Below are 19,631 nucleotides of genomic sequence, written 5' to 3' on the forward strand. Positions count from 1 at the left end.
CACAGCCTGGCTCAGCATCTCACACTCACTCACAGCCTGTCTCAGCGTCTCTCACACACAGCCTGTCTCAGCGTCTCTCACACACAGCCTGGCTCAGCGTCTCTCACACACACAGCCTGGCTCAACATCTCACACTCACACACAGCCTGGCTCAGCATCTCACACTCACACAGCCCGGCTCAGCATCTCTCACACAGCCCGGCTCAGCATCTCACACGCACAGCCTGGCTCAGCGTCAGACACACACACACACACACACAGCCTGGCTCAGCGTCACACACACACATACACAGCCCGCCTCAGCGTCTCTCACACACAGACACAACCCGACTCAGCGTCTCACACACACAGACACACAACCCAGCTCAGTGTCTCTCACACACAGCCCAGCTAGCGTCTCTCACACACGCGCACACACACCAGCTCAGCGTCTCTCACGTGCACACAGGGTCTCTCATACATACACACTCACACATGCACACACACAGCCCAAATCAGCGTCTCACATGCACACTCACATACACAGCTCGGATCAGAGTCTCACATATGCTCAGACGAACACACCGACTCACACACACAAGCACACACACAGTCTCTCACACATACACACTCAAACACACAGCCTCCCCCACACAGCCTCCCCTACACACACTTACCCCTGAAAGCACTCTTTCGCCCGTGCGCCCCCCACCACACACACACACGCTCCACCTCCCCCCTTCCCACTGTGTGGGATAGAGATGAGCTGATATGTTTATGTTTAGGAGCTGGTCACTGGAGGCCGGGGGCTGGGACCCTGGGAACAGTTTCCATTCACAAACTGAGAGCGAGAATGTGGCCTCCCGGGGGGAACAGGAGGCCATTGTGAGGCCTGGCTCACACACACACACACAGCAGACCTCAGTGAGAGCACAGGCCGGGCTGCTCGCCAGCCCGCAGGTTGGACGCCCTGCAGAGAGCTGACACTACATACAGGCTCCATTGTATCCCCCCAGCCCCCAGCAAGGCCGCTCCAGCCAATCAGGGCTGGCGTTCCCAGGCGACAGGCCCTTTTTTGGGACTTAGCTGGACATTCATCACTGGGGCAGAGAAGCTCTCTACTCTAACCCCATTCCCTGCTCTCTCTCCCCATCGTGTCTGTGCTGGGGCTCGCTCCCCCACTGGAGCTCTCTACTCTCACCCCATTCCCTGCTCTCTCTCCATCGTGTCTGTGCTGGGGCTCGCTCCCCCACTGGAGCTCTCTACTCTAACCCCATTCCCTGCTCTCTCTCCATCGTGTCTATGCTGGTGCTCGCTCCCCCACTGGATTGACTGGGCCTTGGTTTACCCCAGTGCCGAAGGCTGGATGAGACTAAGCTGGTGTTGCTGGGGAGATCAGGTTAGGGGTGAGGTGACGGGGGCGGTGAGGGTATGGAGGCAGAGCTGCTGCTAGGAATAGTTTTGCTGGAATGTTTGTTTTGGCAGTGATCGTCCCTCCCCCTCAAGAGAGACAGTTAATCTTTAACATCTCCTCATCACCTGGCGGGGAGGGGCCGCCTGAAATATGACAGCCTGGCCACCCCACTGCCCCCGAGTCTCTATCAACAGTGGCTCCAACCAGGGCCCGCATTCAGCAACGAGCGTCAGCTTCTCCAGAGGGAGCGCGGAGGGAAGAATGAGGGAGGTGAGGAGTCCGGTAGAGTGTAGGAGGAAGGGAAGAGTGAGGGAGTTATTTTCTGGGAAAGAATGGTTTGGGTGAATATGTCTACCGGGTGTCTGACACACGTGGAAACCCATCACTGTGCTTAAGAGTCTTAAAACGAGCCTGAGAATTCCCTGCCTTCCACCTACACATGGAAATTCCAGAGATGTTTCTTCACATGGTGGGTGAGAGGCTGGTCAGCTGGTTATTGCATCTGGTCACCACCAGAAGGCAGGGCAGTGTCCGGCCGGCAGTGCACTCACTGCTCACTGCTGTCCCCAGTGCTCACGGGGAATGTGAGAAAGCCTGAGAGAGAGAGGGAGTGAGAGAGTCTGGGAGATAGAGAAACTGAGAGAGAGGGGGAGGGAGTGTGAGAGACTGGGAGATCGAGAGAGACGCCATGTGAGAGGGAGAGAAACAGAAAAGGAAGCGGGAGAGAGACTGAGAGAAGCAGTGTGTGACAGAGTGAGACAACAGCAACAACAAGATTACATTTGTATAGCGCTTTTCACGTCAGGAGGACGTCCCAAGGCGCTGGACAGTGTAGAGCATTTCAGACCCGAGCTGGGGTCAAGGAGGGGGGGTCACCGATGGCATGGTTGAAGAGGAGAGCCTTGAGGCTGGACTTGAAGCAGGCTGAGGAGGGGGTGAGGCGGAGTGATTGAGGGATGGAATTCCAGAGGTTGGGGGCAGAGTGGCTGAAGGCTCTCCCGCCAATGATAGGGCGGGTGGGTCGGGGGACATGGAGCAGCCAGAGCCGGCTGAGCGGAGGGAGCGGGCGGGTTGGTAAGGGGTTAGGAGGTCACAGAGGTAGGGTGGGGCGAGACCATGGAGGACTTTGTAGGTGAGGACCAGGATCTTGAACTGAATCCTCTGAAGGATAGGGAGCCAATGGAGTCGGGCGAGAGTGGGGGAGATGGGGTCACGGAGTTTGGTGCGGGAGAGGACACGGGCTGCAGAGTTCTGGACTATCTGCAGTCTGTGGAGGGAGGAGTTGGGAAGGCCGACAAGCAGGGCGTTTGCATAGTCGAGCCTGGAGGCGATGAAAGCATGAACAAGAGTTTCAGCGCCTGAGGGGTGAGGTAGTGGCGAAGTCAGGCAATGTTACGGAGGTGAGGGAAGGCAGAGCGGGTCATGGCTTGAATGTGGGGAAGAAAAGACCCCCAGGTTCCTGACTGGCTTGGTCAGTTGAAGTGTGCAACCATGGAGGTTGATGCTGCCGGAGCCTGAGGTGCGGAGCCGCTGGCACGAGCCAATCAGGAGGGCCTCAGTCTTGTTCACATTCAACTGTAGGAAGTTTGCCCTCATCCAGGACTTGATGTACGACAGCAGTCTGTCAGGACAGCAGTGGGTCTGGAGTTGAGGGTGGGGGCAGACAGGCAGTCTGTCAGGACAGCAGTGGCCCTGGAGTTGAGGGTGGGGCGGGACGCCAGACATGACAGTGCGGGGCCTGGAGGAGAAACCGTTAGAGGCAACAAAGTGGAGACGGTGAGAGAGATAGGAATTGAACCAGGCAAAGGCAGGTCCGCAAAGGTTAAGTAAAGAGGAGAGGCGGTGTATAAGGATGGAGTGGTCGACAGTGTCGAAGGCAGCAGAGAGGTCGAGGAAGTCAAGGAGGCAGAGGGAGCCCTGATCACAGATGTTCAGAATGTCATTAGTGACTGTGACCAGAGCTGTTTCCAAGCTGTGGGCAGCGCGGAAGCCGGATTGGAGGGGATCAAAGAGGGAATGGAGAGAAAGAAAGGAGCGGAGCTGGGACGCGACAACTCGTTCCAGGACCTTGGAGAGGAATGGGAGGTTAGAGATGGGGCGGTAGCCGGAGAGGAGGGATGGGTCCAGGGAAGGTTTTTTCAGGATGGGGATGATGACGGCTATTTTTAGGGGGGTGAGAACTGAACCGGTGGACAAGAAGAGGTTGATGACAACGGACAATAGAGGCGCCAGAAGGTGGAGCTGGGAGATGAGGAGAGGTGGGGATGGGATCGAGGGACCAGGTGGTGGGTTTGAGTTTGTGAACGATGGCAATGAGGGAGAGATAGGGTCAAAAGAGTATAGGGGGGATGGGTGGGGGGTGGGTCATTGAGAGAGGTGATGTGGGGGTGGTGGTGGATGGGGCAGAGGTGTCTGAACTTATCCCCTCGATTTGGGACAGAATGTCAGAGAGGGGGGAGAGAGTGAGAATGTGACAGCGTGAGCATGACAGAGAGTGGGGGAGAGAGTAATGTGACAGAGAGCGGAAGGTGGAAATGAATGTGAGAGAGAAGCAAGGAGAGAGAGACTGAGGGAATGAGAAAGGGAGGCAGGGAGACACAGTGCTACATACATCCGTGGAGTAAGTGAATGATCGTATTTGGGGGATTGTCGGCCAGGACACAGGGAGAGTGAGAGAGAGAGAGAGAAAAACTCCTTTCTCTTTCCTGACAGCACTGCGGGAGCTTTAACATCCCCCTGTACAGGCAGAGACAGGAGCTGGGTTTGAGGTCTGATCTGAGAGACGGTGTCTCTGAAGCTGGGATGGAGTGTCAGCCAGACTGAGCTCAGAGCCCCCGACAATTAGTTGTATAACGTTTCAGTGAGTGTTACCTGGCCTCTCAGTTACACTCTGATTCTCTGGGGAACAAGCGTGTATATATATATCAGCATCCTCTCAGCAACTCCCTTAATATTACGCCAGCTCAGTCTCACTCTCTCTCAGACTCACTCTCTCTCAATCTCACTCTCGCACTGTCTCTCTCTCTCACAGTCTCCCTCTCTCACAGTCTCCCCCCTCACAGTCTCACCCTCACATATTCTCACTCTCTGTCAGTCTCACTCTCACCATCTCACTGTCAGTCTCACACAGTCTCACTCTCTCACCGTCTCACTCTCACCGTCTGAGTCTCACTCTCTCACCGTCTCACTCTCTCACCGTCTCACTGTCTCACAGTCTCACTCTCTGTCAGTCTCACTCTCTCATAGCCTCCCTCCCTGTCTCTGTTCTGCTTACGCTGAAATTAATCTGTAAATTGTTTGTTGACAAAATTGACTTTTCACCTCGTGATTTTCCGTCAGGTGCAATTCAGACACTGACCTCACCCAGGTCAGCAACAGCTTGGGTTAGAGACAGAGTAAAACTCCCTCTACATTGTCCGTCCACACTCCCAGGTCAGGGTTAGAGACACAGTAAAGCTTCCACTACAGTCTTTCTACACTCCCAGGTCAGGGGTAGAAACAGAGTCTGGTTGGCCTGTGACTGGCTGGCTGCTGCCCCCACCTGTCCGCTCTCCACTCCATTCCCTGTCACAATCTCTGCTCTCTTGAGCAAACGGTTTGTGAACTCTGTGTAGACGGGATTAGTAACCCTAATGACAGTGGTAATCACCTATTTGTCACGACTGCGCGAGAAAGGAACGGGAGAGACAGGATGAGAGAAGGGAAAGGGAGAGAGAGAGGAAAGGGAATGACAGAGTGAGAGAGGAAATGTAGAGATATGGAGACGGGTGGAGGGCAGAGGTAAGTGAAGGTGCATTTATCAGAGGACAGATCCGTCCCTGGTCACTGTTTGCCTCTGGCCAGACCCCTGGTTACTAGCTGTGCCCCTGCTGATGTTCCTCCATCTCCCTTGCTCGCAGAATAATAATAATAATAATACTTGCATTTGATATAGCGCTTTATTATGTCTTCGAGACATCTCAAAGTGCTTCACAGAATAATCCTTACACCCACCCCCCGGCTGTACTTTGTTGGGCAGACGAGGTAGGCTGAGCCCTCCTCTGTTGTTTCACTGGTGAATATTTACCCAGTGAGACGTGGATTTAGTGATCGATGCTGGTCAGACCAGGGGGAGGCGGGGTGGGGGGCGGTGTGCCGGACCCCCTGGCTCTGTGTGGCTGATTCTCACCCATATTTACACACAGCCAAGGTCACCCTGCTCCCTGGGAGGTGCTGTCTGAGGCCATGTGTGATGAATACACTGGAGCTACTCTGTGAGGTGCGTGCGTATGTGCGAGGTGGCAGTGCTCTCAATGTCCCCAAGCCTTGGTTCTTGCCAACCGGCACCTGATACTCACTCACTGGTTTAGGTAAACAGGATGCGTCCCTCCAGGGAGAGACGGGTTCCATTCCAACAAATATCTCTGGAATTTCCATCTGTAGGTAGGTTGCATGAAATGCGCAGTTTGGATAAACTTTAAGAAAGGTGATTGGTTTCCCCCCGACTGTTTTAAAAATATACTCTAACCCCATTCCCTGCTCTCTCTCTCCCCATCGTGTCTGTGTTGGTGCTCACTCACCATTGGAGCTCTTTATTCTAACCCCATTCCCTGCTCTCTAGTGATGACTGACATCCCCACTCTTGTAATGGTTACTCTCTCCGTGTTACACACACATAGATCTCCCTGTTCCTGTCTCTGTCGCACATTCACTCAATATATTTTACACTACTGCCCTGTTTGTACTCTGACACACACACACACTGTCTCTCACACATATTCTCTATTTTACACACTGATCACACACACTGTCTCTCTCACACGTACAGGTAGAGTCCAGTAATTTTGTGGTTACTGTCGGGCAGCTTTCTCTGCCCAACAAGCAAAGAGCACTGCCTTGCAAACGAGAGGACCTGGGTTTGATTCCCGGGCGGGGCAAAATGTTGGGCAAGTTTCCTTACGAAACATGCCTCTGTTTACCAAGCAGTAAGTAGGAACCCAGTTGTTAGTCGATTGGCGGATCACTTTCTGGGACAATAACCCCTTCAAAAAAATAATGATAATTTGGTGATTCAACCCACGACTGGTTGTGGGACATTGTGCAATTGGCTGCCACATTTACCCCACAAAGTATAGTCAATTCACTTTACTGTGTATTTTGTGAAGCACTTTGAGACATCTTGAATACATGAGAGGCGCTATATCAAATGTAAGGATTATCATACACAAATAATGCACACACACATCCACTCTCTCTTTCTCTGTTTTACACACTGAATGACCATTACCTGTTTGTACTCTCTCACACACACACTCCCCCTCTCTAAGAGCTAGACAGCGTGTGTATATGTTCCCTGTTAGCAGTGAATGCTTTCTGCAGTGCAGCAGGTGAATGAGCAGGAAACCCGAGGCCAGCAGCACAGCCAGTCACTGTATTATTGAGGAGGGCTGTGTTAGCTCAGTGTGTGTGTGTGAGGGAGAGCGAGGGCTCTCTTTACTGTGTGTATGTGAGATCTACTCTGCTCTGTGTGTGTGTGAGAGGGAGAGAGAGAGCGATCCAGAGTGTGTGAGGAAGAGCTCTACTGTGTGAGTGTGTGAAGGAGATCTCTGCTGTGTGTGTGTGTAAGAGAGAGAGAGAGAGTAAGCACAGTAGTGTGTATGTGAGAGAGAGAGGGAGCACCATAGTGTGTGTGGCAGAGACCTGTATGTATGCTGGACTCTGTATGAGAGAGCGGAGAGGCTGTACACATGCTGGGCTGAGTCTGTGTGTGTGTGAGAGAGATCTGCTCTGCTCAGTGTGTGTGAGGGTGGGTGTGTGTGTGTGTGAGGGTGAGGGTGGGTGGGTGCTCTGCACTGTGTGTGTGTGTGTGAGGGTGGGTGAGGGTGGGTGGGTGCTCTGCACTGTGTGTGTGTGTGTGAGGGTGGGTGAGGGTGGGTGGGTGCTCTGCACTGTGTGTGTGTGAGGGTGGGTGGGTGTTCTGCACTGTGTGTGTGTGTGTGAGGGTGGGTGGGTGTGTGAGGGTGTGTGTGTGTGTGTGTGTGTGAGGGTGTGTGTGTGTGTGAGGGTGTGTGTGTGTGTGTGAGAGGGTGTGTGTGAGGGTGTGTGTGTGTGTGAGGGTGTGTGTGTGTGTGTGTGAGGGTGTGTGTGTGTGTGTGTGTGTGAGGGTGTGTGTGTGTGTGAGGGTGTGTGTGTGTGTGTGTGAGGGTGTGTGTGTGTGTGTGTGAGGGTGTGTGTGTGTGTGAGGGTGTGTGTGTGTGTGAGGGTGTGTGTGTGAGGGTGTGTGCTCTGCACGGTGTGGTGTGAGAGGGAGGGAGGGGGCTGTGCACATGCTGGACTGTCTCTCGTGTCTCCCCCAGTGACAGTGCTGTGAGCCGGGCTGGCTGGCAAGTGTATGGAGCATGCCTGTGAGTGCGAGCGGCGGCTGGCGATGCAGTGTCGGCGGCGGGGAGAGCTGGGAGAGCAGCCGGGATCAGAGCAGCGGCAGCGGCAGCAGCCACATGGACAACCCGGCCCCCAGCACCATCGTCATCCGTGTGGGCATCCCTGATCTCCAGCAGACGGTCAGTGTCTACCGGATCTCTGGCATTTGGTGCAGAGAGAGAGCACCCCTCCTATTGCCACTCCTGCCTGGCATCCTCTAACAGCCCCTTGCCCTCCCTCCCTCCCTGCCTCCCTCTCCCTCCTGTTGCTTTCCTCCCTGCCTGTTGCTTGTTTGGGGGTGTGATGGCTGGGGAACCCCCCTATCTCCACCCCCCCCCCCCCAACCCAACCCAACCCGCCCTGACAGAGGTGTGACTGTCCCCAGCAGCTGTCTTGCAGAATATTAATGTGCGAATAATAATGGACCAAAGCCATTGCCTCTACTGTCATCTCCCTTCTCGCTCAGCCGAGGGAGGGAGGGAGGGGCTGAGAGAGAGGGAGGGAGGGGCTGAGAGGGAGGGAGGGAGGGGCTGAGAGGGAGGGAGGGGCTGAGAGGGAGGGAAGGGCTGAGAGGGAGGGAGGGGCTGAGAGGGAGGGAGGGGCTGAGAGGGAGGGAGGGGCTGGGAGGGAGGGGCTGAGGGAGGGAGGGAGGGGCTGAGAGGGAGGGAGGGGCTGAGAGTGGGGGGGGGCTGAGAGGGAGGGATGGGGGGGCTGAGAGGGAGGGACGGGGTGGCAGTCCGTGTGATGTCAGAGAGTGGTACTTGGTCACAGGTGTCAGGGTTAATGGGAGCACCGCTCACTCTCACCCCCAACCTCCCCTCGGGGTCTCTGAGCTCACAGTCCAGGCTGACCCTGGGCGTGTCGTTGCGTGCACTGTGTTCTTTATGTGTTGCTACATGTTCTCGTTGTGTTATGCGCCCCATGTTCCCGACGTGTCGTTGCATGTCCCATGTTCCCGACGTGTCGTTGCGTGTCCCATGTTCCCGGCGTGTTGTTGTGTATCCCGTGTTCTGGGCGTGTCATTATGTGTCTTGTGTCCTGGGCATGTGTGAAACACTCAGTTTTACTGGAAAATATTTTGAAGTCGACGGAGGGTTATTGTACTGGTAACTGAGGTCTTTAACACATTGTGTCTATACCACACCATGTGTAAACTGTGGGTATAACACGCTGTGTATAAACCGGGTAAACTCAGGGCTATTGTGCACTAACCCGAGGACCCACAAACAGCCATGATCTTTAATGTCCGCCTGAGCAGGGCACAGATGGGAGCTGATTTTAGCAGTTTAATGCGGATGGTATCTGACAGGACAGAGGTCTCTCCCCCAGCATTGCACTGGAGCGTCAGCCTGGTCTGTGAGCTCAGAGTCTGCGATGTGGGGTTGCTCGAACCCACAACCTCCTGACTCAGAGGGGAGAGCGAGTGGCAGAGGTGGGCTGCGGACGATCTGTGACGTTTTCCGGTTCTGGCCGGATGTGCAGAGTCTCGTGTCTGCTCGATCGGGAGTGACACCGTTTGTTACTCGAGTGGTTATATGTGGAGTCCTGCAGTGTAGTGGTGAGAGCACTCGCCTCACAAGCCAGAGGACTCGGGTTTGATTCCCGGGCAGAGCGAAACCTTAGGCAAGTTTCCTTACTCCACACGCCTGTTTACCCAGCAGTAAGTAGGAACCTGGTTATTGGTTGATTGGCGGATCACTTTTCCAGTGGAATAATCCCTTTAAAAAATCTTTTTTAAAAGAAATAATTAAATAATTTGGTCACTCAACCCAAAGCTGTTTGTGGGACACTGTTGTGCGTAATTGGCTGCCGAGTTTCACCCACAAAATGTGCAGTCAATCCACTTTACAGTGAAGCACTTTGAGACGTCTCGAAGACGTGATAAGGCGCTCTATAAAATGTAAGGATTATTATTATAGAGTGAAAGAGACACTGAGAGAGGGACAGACAGAGAGTGAGTGAAAGAGAGAGAGAGGGAGAGAGCGATGCTGTGGGAGCGCAGGGTTGGGTGTGAGAGGCTGTGGATTTGCTTCATTGCTCACACAGTGCAGGGCTGGAGCTGAATAATGCAGTACTCGGCCAATTAGTGAGCTCTGTGCGAGTGTCAGATCTTTGTGAGTGTGTGAGAGGGTGTCAGCTGTGTGTGTGAGTGTGTCATATGTGTGTGTGAGCGGTGTGTGCGTGAGAACGGTGTGCGTGTCAGAGCTGTGTGTGTGTCAGAGCTCTGTGCGTGAGATCTGTGAGAGTGTGTGAGAGCTGTGTGCGCTCTGAGACACTGTTCGGTGTGGAGGGCGCTATATAAATCCAAGTTGTTGTTGTGTGTGAGCTGAGTGTGTGTGTGAGCTGAGTGTGTGTGTGAGCTGAGTGTGTGTGTGAGCTGAGTGTGTGTGTGAGCTGAGTGTGTGAGCTGAGTGTGTGTGGGTGAGCTGTGTGTGTGAGAGAGCTGTGTGTGTGAGAGCTCTGTGTGTGTGAGAGTTGTGTGTGTGTGTGTGGGCGAGAGCTGTGTGTGTGTGTGCGAGAGCTGTGTGTGTGAGTGAGAGCTGAGTATGTGTGAGCTCTGTGTGTGTGTGAGCTCTGTGTGTGTGCGAGCTCTGTGTGTGTGCGAGAGCTGTGTGTGCGCGCGTGAGAACTATGTGTGTGCGTGTGAGAGCTGTGTGTGTGTGAGAGAGAGCTGTGTGTGAGAGAGAGCTGTGTGTGAGAGAGAGCTGTGTGTGAGAGAGAGCTGTGTGTGTGTGAGAGCTGTGTGTGTGAGAGTTGTGTGTGTATGTGAGAGCTGTGTGTGTGAGTGAGAGAGCTGAGTGTGTGTGTGTGAGCTGTGTGTGTGAGAGTTGTGTGTGTGTGTGAGAGCTGTGTGCGCGAGAGCTGTGTGTGTGTGCGAGAGCTGTGTGTGCAAGAGCTGTGTGTATGTTCGCGAGAGCTGTGTGTGCATGTGCGGGACAGCTGTGTATGTGTGAGAGTTGTGTGTGTGTGGGAGAACTGTGTGTGTGCGCGAGAGCTGTGTGTGTGCGAGAGCTGTGTGTGCGAGAGCTTTGTGTGTGTGTGTGTGTGTGTGAGAGCCACACGTGTGTATGTTCGCGAGAGCTGTGTGTGCACGTGCGGGAGAGCTGTGTGCGTGTGTGCGCGATAGCTGCGTGTGTCTGTGTGCGCGAGAGCTGTGTGTGTGAGAGTGTGAGAGCAGTGTGAGCACGAGTGTGAGCGTGTCAGAGCTGTAGTCTGAGCATGTCAAAGCTGTATGTGTGTGTGTCAGAGCTGTACGCCTGCATGCACTGGCCAGTAGTGAGTGAGCGTTATACGCCGCAGCCTGAGACCATCTATGGCTAATAATATATAATAATATTATCAAATATATCATATCAGCAGTGGAGTCCTGTAGCTAACGAGTTAGAGCATTCACTGCGCAAGTGAGAGAACCTCGTTTAGATTCCCGGGTGAGGCGAAACCTTAGGCGACTTTCCTTGCTCTGCGCGCCTCTGTTAACCTGGCAGTGAGTAGGAATCCGGTTGTTAGTCGATTGGTAGTTCGCTTTTCCGGGGGTAATAATCCCCTCATAAAAATAATGTGATCACTCGATCCCGACTGTTTGTGGGACACCACAATTGTGTGCAATTGGCTGACACGTTTTGACCACAATATACAGTCAATTCACTTTACAATATATTTTTTGAAGCACTTTGAGACATCTCCTTGATGTGATAAGCCGCTAAAGGATTATTAATAATATAATAATATACATTATATAAATATTGATATCAACAATAATATAATTGTAAATTATATAATAACAAAAATATAATAATAACATTATAATATCAGTAATAAAATAATATATTGTTAAGTGGATTGACTGTATTTTATGGGCGAAACATTTTGAGGACAGTGTAGAGGAGCTTTACTGCGTCTCTAACCCTGACCTGGGAGTGTGGACGGACACACAGTGTAGAGGGAGCTTTACTGTGTCTCTAACCCTGACCTGGGAGTGTGGACGGACAGTGTAGAGGGAGCGTTACTGTGTCTCTAACCCTGACCTGGGAGTGTGGACACACAGTGTAGAGGAGCTTTACTGTGTCTCTAACCCTGACCTGGGAGTGTGGACACACAGTGTAGAGGAGCTTTACTGTGTCTCTAACCCTGACCTGGGAGTGTGGACACACAGTGTAGAGGGAGCGTTACTGTGTCTCTAACCCTGACCTGGGAGTGTGGACGCACAGTGTAGAGGAGCGTTACTGTGTCTCTAACCCTGACCTGGGAGTGTGGACGCACAGTGTAGAGGAGCTTTACTGTGTCTCTAACCCTGACCTGGGAGTGTGGATGCACAGTGTAGAGGGAGTGTGAAAAGGCATCTAATTAATTGGAACCAGTGGACCGTAGAAAGGATTTACAAAAAATTCTCCCTTGGAATAAAATATCAGTTTGGTAATTGTAAATCTGGAGAATAAAGAGCTGGAGACCGCGCAGAGCAGATCACAAGTCGGCAGGGAGGAGACAGCCCAGTTGGGGAGGAGGGGGAGGCAAGTGGTGGCGGTGGGCGCTGTGGGAGAGATAGGTGGGAGGGGAAATAGGCCGTGAGGGGGAGACAGGATGGGTTGGAGATGGGGAGCCAGGTCGAGGTGTGGCGGGGGTTACAGGCTGGGGTGCGGAGCGAGGAGACCTGTTTTCTGAGGAATCCGGTCAGTCTGTTGAGGGAGTTCAGGGTTTGAACATGATCAGGAACTCACTGAGCCCATTCTCAATACACGCCACAGTGCACGTGCACACACATGCATTTGCATTCACATGCATTATCTCGCACATCTTGTGTGTGCTGCTGGCGTGTGTGTTCCTGATAGACTGGTGTAACGTGTTGAGCGAGGACCTGACTGTCATGTGGAACAGGCCACACGGGGGCGGAATCAACAGAGTGGAGTTTATCAGCTCTCAGCCCGGCTCACTCACTCACTCACACTGTCAGGGGGTTTGTGGGTTTGAGCCCTTCATCAGGAACTGAGCTCACAGTCCAGGCTGACCCTCCAGTGCAGTGCTGGGGGGAGTGCGGCATTGTCAGAGACACAGTCCTTCAAATGAGACATTAAAGCTCCCACCCTGTTCAGGTGGACGTTAAAGATACCGTGGCGCTGTCGGGGAAAGAGAAGAGAGTTCCTCGCTCCCTTCTGGTGTCCTGGCTGACCATCCCCAGATAACATCACTCACTTCAAGGCTGTGTGTGGAAGTCGCTGTTCCCACAGTTACTGCCGTGGAGCCACATTACACAGGTTGTAATGTGAGTCTGATTGGGACTGTTCCCCCAACGCCACCTGGAGGGCAGCGTGTCACTGCCCGTGGACAGTCTCTGTCACAGGCTGAGCCGGGGTGTTTGCGCACAGCAATGTCCCACAAACTGTCGTAGATTGAAAATGACCAATTTATTATTGTTTTTGTTTTTGGAGGGATTATTATTAGGCTCTGTGTGGAGTAAGGAAACTTGCCCAAGGTTTGGCCCTCTGCCTGGAATTGAACTCAGGTCTCTCACTTGCAAAGCGAGTGCTCTAACCACTGAGCTACAGGACTCCATGATACAGGGTGATTACTGGGTGTTTATGAGGTGATTGCTAGGTGTTTATGGGGTGATTACCATGTGTTTATGAAGTGGTTATCGGGTGTTTATGAGGTGCTTACCAAGTGTTTATTGGGTTATTTCCAGGTGTTTATGGGGTGATTACTGAGGTAATTATCGGGTGTTTCTGAGGTGGTTACCGGGTGTTTACGGGATGTTTATGGGGGTGATTATTTGATGTTTCTGAGGTGAATACTGGGTGTTTATAGGGTGATTGTCAGGTGTTTATGGAGTGTTTCTGGGTGTGTAGCGAGTGATTACCGGGTGTTTGTTGAGTGTTTACGGGGTGTATGGCGAGTGATTTACCGGGTGTTTACAAGGTGTATGGTGATTACCGGATGTTTATGGGGTGTGTAGCGAGTGGTTACCGGGTGTTTACGGGGTGTGTAGCGAGTGAATACCAGGTGTTTACTGAATGATTATCGATTGTTTATTGAATGATTGCCAGGTGTTTACAGAGTGATTACCGGGTGTTTACGGGGTGTGCAGCGAGTGATTACCGGGTGTTTACGGGGTGTGTTGCGGGTGATTACCGGGTGTTTAGGGGGTGTGAGCGAGTGATTACCGGGTGTTTACGGGGTGTGTAGCGGGTGATTACCGGGTGTTTACGGGGTGTGTAGCGAGTGATTACCGGGTGTTTAGGGGGTGTGTAGCGAGTGATTACCGGGTGTTTAGGGGGTGTGTAGCGAGTGTTTACCGGGTGTTTACCGGGTGTGTAGCGAGTGGTTACCGGGTGTTTACCGGGTGTGTAGCGAGTGGTTACCGGGTGTTTACCGGGTGTGTAGCGAGTGGTTACTAGGTGTTTACGGGGTGTGTAGCGGGTGATTACCGGGTGTTTACGGGGTGTGTAGCGAGTGATTACCGGGTGTTTAGGGGGTGTGTAGCGAGTGGTTACCGGGTGTTTAGGGGGTGTAGCGAGTGGTTACCGGGTGTGTAGTGAGTGTGGAGGGCCGGGGTGGAGGCGGAGCTGATGGTGAGGGAGCGGGGTTGCGGTGACGAGACCTTGGGGCAGCAGGATATTGAAGCGTAGTAATTAAGGTTTATGAATATAAACTGGTTTATTTCCCCGGACGGTTACCGTAGAGATTGCTGACTATTAGGCTTCCAACTATCGTCAGCCTCAGATACAGCCCATAATATCACCACATTAACCCCTTCCTCCCTGCACAGTAACCCCAGCAACTATTAGACCCCAATCCTCTGGAGTCCCGTAGCTTAGTGGTTGGAGTGCTCACCTCGCAAGTGAGAGCACCTGGGTTCGGTTCCTGGGCAGGGCGAAACGTTGGGCAAGTTTCATTACTCCGCATGTCTGTTTACCAGCAGTAAGTAGGAACCCTGTTGTTAGTCAACTGGCGGATCGCTTTTCCAGGGGTAATAATCCCTTTAAAAAATGTATATAATAATGTGGTCACTCAATCCATGACTGTTTGTGGGACCCTGCTTCCGCAATTGGCTGCTGTGTTTCGCCTACAAAATATACAGTCAGTTCACTTTATGGTATATTCTATGAAGCGCTTTGAAACGTCTCGAAGACATGATAAGGCGCCATATAAATTGCAAGGATTATTATTATTATCATCAATTCCCCCCTCCCCCCAGTCTCAATCTGTCAGATTCCAAACACCCCCCAGTCTGTATCTGTCGGCCAGGACACTGGGAGAGAAACTCTCTTCTCTTTCCCAACAAGTTAGCCTGCGGGATCTTTAACATCCTATGTACAGGGCACAGACAGCGCCTTGGCTTCACATCTCATCCGAAGGATGGGGCTTCCAACAATATGGTGCTCTCTTCCTCAAGCACTGCCCTGGAGAGTCAGCTTGAACTGTGAGCTCAGAGGGAGCTTGAACCCCATCCTCCTGACTGAGAAGTGAGAGTGAGACACAGCCTGAGCCACAGCTCATTCCAATTGAAAAGTTTGTAATTAGACTGAGAGATAATGACGCTGTGATGGTTCCCGCACGCAGAGACTGAGGAACCAGGCTGTAGGCGGTGAGGATTGTCACCGGGAGAGTTAGGAAAAGACTAAAGAACAATTTCAGGCAAACAGTGATTAACCTGAACATCAGGCACAAGCGAGAGCTGTAGAACTCACTCTGTTGTTTCCAGGCAACTGAGTAATGGGTCTGAAAAGAGAGAATAAATAGGCAGAGAACTCCAGTGCAGACACGATGGGCAGAGATCAGGGAATGGGATTAGAGTAGAGAGCTCCAGTGGGGGAGCGAGCCCCAGCACAGACACCATGGGGGGAGAGAGAGAGAGAGAGAGCAGGGAATGGGGTTAGAGTAGAGAGCTCTTCCTTTTCACTTGTCCACCCACTGGCATATTGGTGGTGAGAGGACAGATAGAGACATTGTGGTGAATGCCCCCCTTGCCCCTCGCTCGCCCTCGCTGAGCCCCGCTGTGTGGCTGGCCCGCACGGTGCTGGCAATCCCAAGCGATGTGTCGCCGTGTCCTCAGGGTTTACCTTTGATAAGCTGTTGTATGTAAGCAGGTGGAGGATGAATTGAGGTATTTCATTGCTGTATTTGTGAGATGTGATCTTATAGAACTGTCACAGTCCCCGAACCTCTCACCAAATCACTGTCATCACTCATCACATCACACTCCCCATTAACAACGTTTTTCGCAGTCTGTCCATTCACTCCTACTCTACTCGCTGTGTGTTTGTGTGTGTGTGTGTTTGTACGCGGTCAGTGTGCTGTGTGTCTGTATGTGTGTGCTGTCAGGATGTGTGTGTGTATGTAGTCAGTGTGCTTTGTGTATATGCGGTCAGTGTGCTGGGTGTATCTGGTCAGTGTCCAGCGCTTTGGGACATCTTCCCGACGTGAAAGGCACTCTATAAATGTAATTTTGTTGTTATTGTTGTGTATGCGGTCAGTGTGTCTGTGTGCGGTCAGTATGCTGTGTGTGTGCGATCAGTGTGTGTGTGTATGCGGTCTGTGTGCTGGGTGTCTGTGTATGTGCGGTGGGCAGTCAATGTACGTGTGTGTTCAGTGTGTGTGTGTGTGTGGTCAGTGTGTGTGTGGTCAGTGTGTGTGTGTGCGTGGTCAGTGTGTGTGTGCGTGGTCAGTGTGTGTGTGTGGTCAGTGTGTATGTGGTCAGTGTGTGTGTGTGGTCAGTGAGTATGTGTGGTCAGTGTGTGTGTGGTCAGTGTGTGTGCGTGGTCAGTGTGTGTGTGCGTGGTCAGTGTGTGTGTGCGTGGTCAGTGTGTGTGTGCGTGGTCAGTGTGTGTGTGGTCAGTGTGTGTGTGTGCGTGGTCAGTGTGTGTGTGTGCGTGGTCAGTGTGTGTGTGCGTGGTCAGTGAGTATGTGTGGTCAGTGTGTGTGTGGTCAGTGTGTGTGTGTGTGTGGTCAGTGTGTGTGTGTGGTCAGTGTGTGTGGTCTGTGTGTGTGTGGTGTGTATTTGTGTGGTCTGTGTGTGTGTGATCAGTGTGTAATAATAATAATAATCCTTGCATTTGATATAGCGCTGTTCACGTCGGGAGGACGTCCCAAAGCGCTTCACAGAACACACTGTAAAGTGAAATGACTGTATATTTGTATGCAGTCAGTGTGCTGTATGTCTGTATGTGAGGTGTGCGGTCAGTGTGTGTGTGTGTGTGTGTGGTCAGTGTGTGTGTATGTGAGGAGATGCGGTCAGTGTGTGTGTATGCGGTCAGTGTGCTGTGTGTCTGTATGTGAGGAGTGCGGTCAGTGTGTGTGTATGCGGTCAGTGTGTGTGTATGCGGTCAGTGTGTGTATGCGGTCAGTGCGTGTGGTCAGTGTGTGTGTGTGCTGCTCCTGGATCACTGTGCAGGGCTCAGGCTCTCAGGTACAAAACCTGTTCGATAGCAGTTCAGCCTCGGTCTCTGCATCCGGTTTCCAATGTCGGTTTTCCCTCCTCTCGTGCAGTGCAGTGCAGTGCAGTGCAGTGTCTGTGCTGTGACCGCAGCGGCTGCTCTCTGCTCCCAGGACACCTCTGGTTGTGTTCAGCATCTCAACATTGCTGTTTGCTGCATTGCCCAGTGAGCTGAGCGTCTTAAATAACAATAATAATAATCCCGGCATTTGATACAGCGCCTTATCACGTCTTCGAGATGTCTCAAAGCGCTTCGCAGAATGTACTGTAAAGTGTAGTGACTGTATGTTTTGGGGGCGAAACACAGCAGCCAATCGCGCACAGCAGCGTCCCCCCAAACAGTCGTGGATTGAGTGACCAAATTATTATTTTTTAAAATGTGTTTTTGTTTTGAAGGGATTATTGGGCTGATATTGAGCTATAGTAGGCTGTAATAGGAGTTATAATATCAGGTTGTATGCAGAGGTGGGGAGGGAGAGAGAGAGTGAAAGGGAGAGACGGGCAGGCGGGTGTAAATGCAGGTTAATGTGAAACATGTTGAAACGCTTATCCCGTGTGTAAAGCCTATTTTTGGAGTCTGAGCTGTGTGATTTCAGTTGAAGGTTAGAATTGTGTCCCGGTGACACTACAATACATCTGCACATCGTCTGAACAGAGATTAGCACTGGATGGGTGTGAGGTTTATACAGAGCACAGCGACACAACAGCAATACAGAGAAACACAGCAGCAATACAGGGGTCATGTAGTGAGTGTAGTGGTTAGAGCACTCGACTCGCAAGCAAGAGGACCTGGGCTCAATTCCCGGCCAGGGAGAGACATCGGGGGGGAGGAGGAGTGAGCCCGGGGGTCAGGGGGAGTGAGCCCGGGGGTCAGGGGGAGTGAGCCTGGCGAGGGTGTTGGGGGGAGTGACGATGCTCAGTTCCCACAGATTCTGTATTCAGGCCATGTGTTTACTCTGAAGTGCAGCTACTGTGTATTTTGTGAGCGAATGTGGCGGCCAATTGGCACACAGCAACATCCCACAGCCGTGAAGCGAGTGAGCAGTGTTATCTGTGGGGAATTCTTGACCATGACAACAGGAGAGAGAAACTCCCTTCTCTTTTCAAATCGTGGAGCAGAGATCTTTGATGTGCGCCCACTCTGACAATGTCACTCTTCTCCCTCGCAGTGCGCTGGAGTAATCAGGTCCCTGAATGTGGGGGGGAGGGAGGGGACTCGAACCCACCGCTGACCTCCCCAGAGGCAGGGAGTGTGAGTGGTTGGGCTGAGACCCAATGAGAATAATAATAATCATTGCATTTGATATCGTGCCTCATCACGTCTTCTAGACACCTCAAAGCTTCACAGAATATACTGTAAAGTGAATTGACTGTATTTTTTGGGCAAAACATGGCATCCAGTTGCGCACAGCAGTGTCCCACAAACGTCGTGAAGACACTATATCAAACACAAGGATTATTATTATTATTATTTCTGTCTCCTCAGCCCTTCTGAATACGGAGTAACTTTAAAATGTAGTGTGGCCCTGGGCGATCAGAGGGAAATGTACTGTGGCTTCGGAAACATTGAGCTAATAGTTTCTGTCTTGTAAATTGGATTATGTCGCTGTTTATGTAAATCTTTGGCCTTCACTGTTCATTTACTTCCCTCATTTATTGTTCTCCTCAAAACACATCTGTGTTTCCTCTTCCCAGCTGCCGTGCTGGAAAGAGAATAGCAGAGAGTACCTGACTGGGATTCCCTCAGTCTTGTCATCATTCACACCCAGGCCTGCCTGCCTGCCTGCCTGCTGTAGTGACTGTTTATGAAGGCAGGAGGCGGGGGTAATAATCCCTCCAAATTTTTTTTAAAAATCAATAATGTGGTCACTCAAATTATTGTGACTGTTTGCGGGACACTGCTGTGTGCGCTTTGCCCACACAATACGCAGTCACTACACTTTACAGTATATCCTGTGAAGCGCTTTGAGACGTCTCAACCACATGATAAGGCGCCGTATCAAATGCCGGGATTATTATTAACAGTGGTAGGGCCATTCAGACCCTTGAGCCTGTCCTGCCATTCTGTGGGATCGTGGCTGATCCACACCTCAACTCCAATTACAAGAGGTTTGTGTGGAGTATAAACGCGGTCTGTAACGCTCTGTATAATCCTCTGTGTAATGTCAAAACATCTCCCGTCAGAAGGCAAAAAAGAAAATGGCGGCAGCAGCTGCGTGTGCCCCCTTGTGTCTGCATAGTGTTTTACACCCTGTTCAGTGCTGTTTGAAACTGGAGCCAGCACAGAGCAGTGTGACTTTACCCCTGGGGGTAAAGAAGGAACCAGGAGACTCCCCCCGCCCCAAGGACTCTGAGAGGCTTACACAGTGTCAGACCATTGAACTCTTCTTGTCCACTCCTGCCCCAAAAGTC

General features: G+C 52.1%; 1 protein-coding gene across 8 annotated transcripts in view; it reads left to right on the forward strand.

Moving 5' to 3' along the window:
• The first annotated feature begins 5,796 nt into the window (after positions 1-5,796).
• The window catches only part of shank3a (SH3 and multiple ankyrin repeat domains 3a), a 110,859-nt gene continuing 97,024 nt past the window's right edge, over positions 5,797-19,631 (forward strand). For 7 of the 8 annotated variants that reach the window (XM_042334876.1, XM_042334879.1, XM_042334878.1 and 4 more), the window contains exon 1: positions 7,684-7,932. In XM_042334876.1, the coding sequence (XP_042190810.1) occupies positions 7,771-7,932 (162 nt within the window). In that variant the 5' untranslated portion in view covers positions 7,684-7,770. Of the gene's footprint in view, positions 5,816-7,683; positions 7,933-19,631 lie in introns of those variants that run through there. The other variant, XM_042334877.1, reaches the window with a different exon arrangement.

The sequence above is a fragment of the Callorhinchus milii genome, unplaced genomic scaffold (assembly GCF_018977255.1).
Source record: "Callorhinchus milii isolate IMCB2004 unplaced genomic scaffold, IMCB_Cmil_1.0 Scaffold5, whole genome shotgun sequence".
NCBI classification, from domain to species: domain Eukaryota; kingdom Metazoa; phylum Chordata; class Chondrichthyes; order Chimaeriformes; family Callorhinchidae; genus Callorhinchus; species Callorhinchus milii.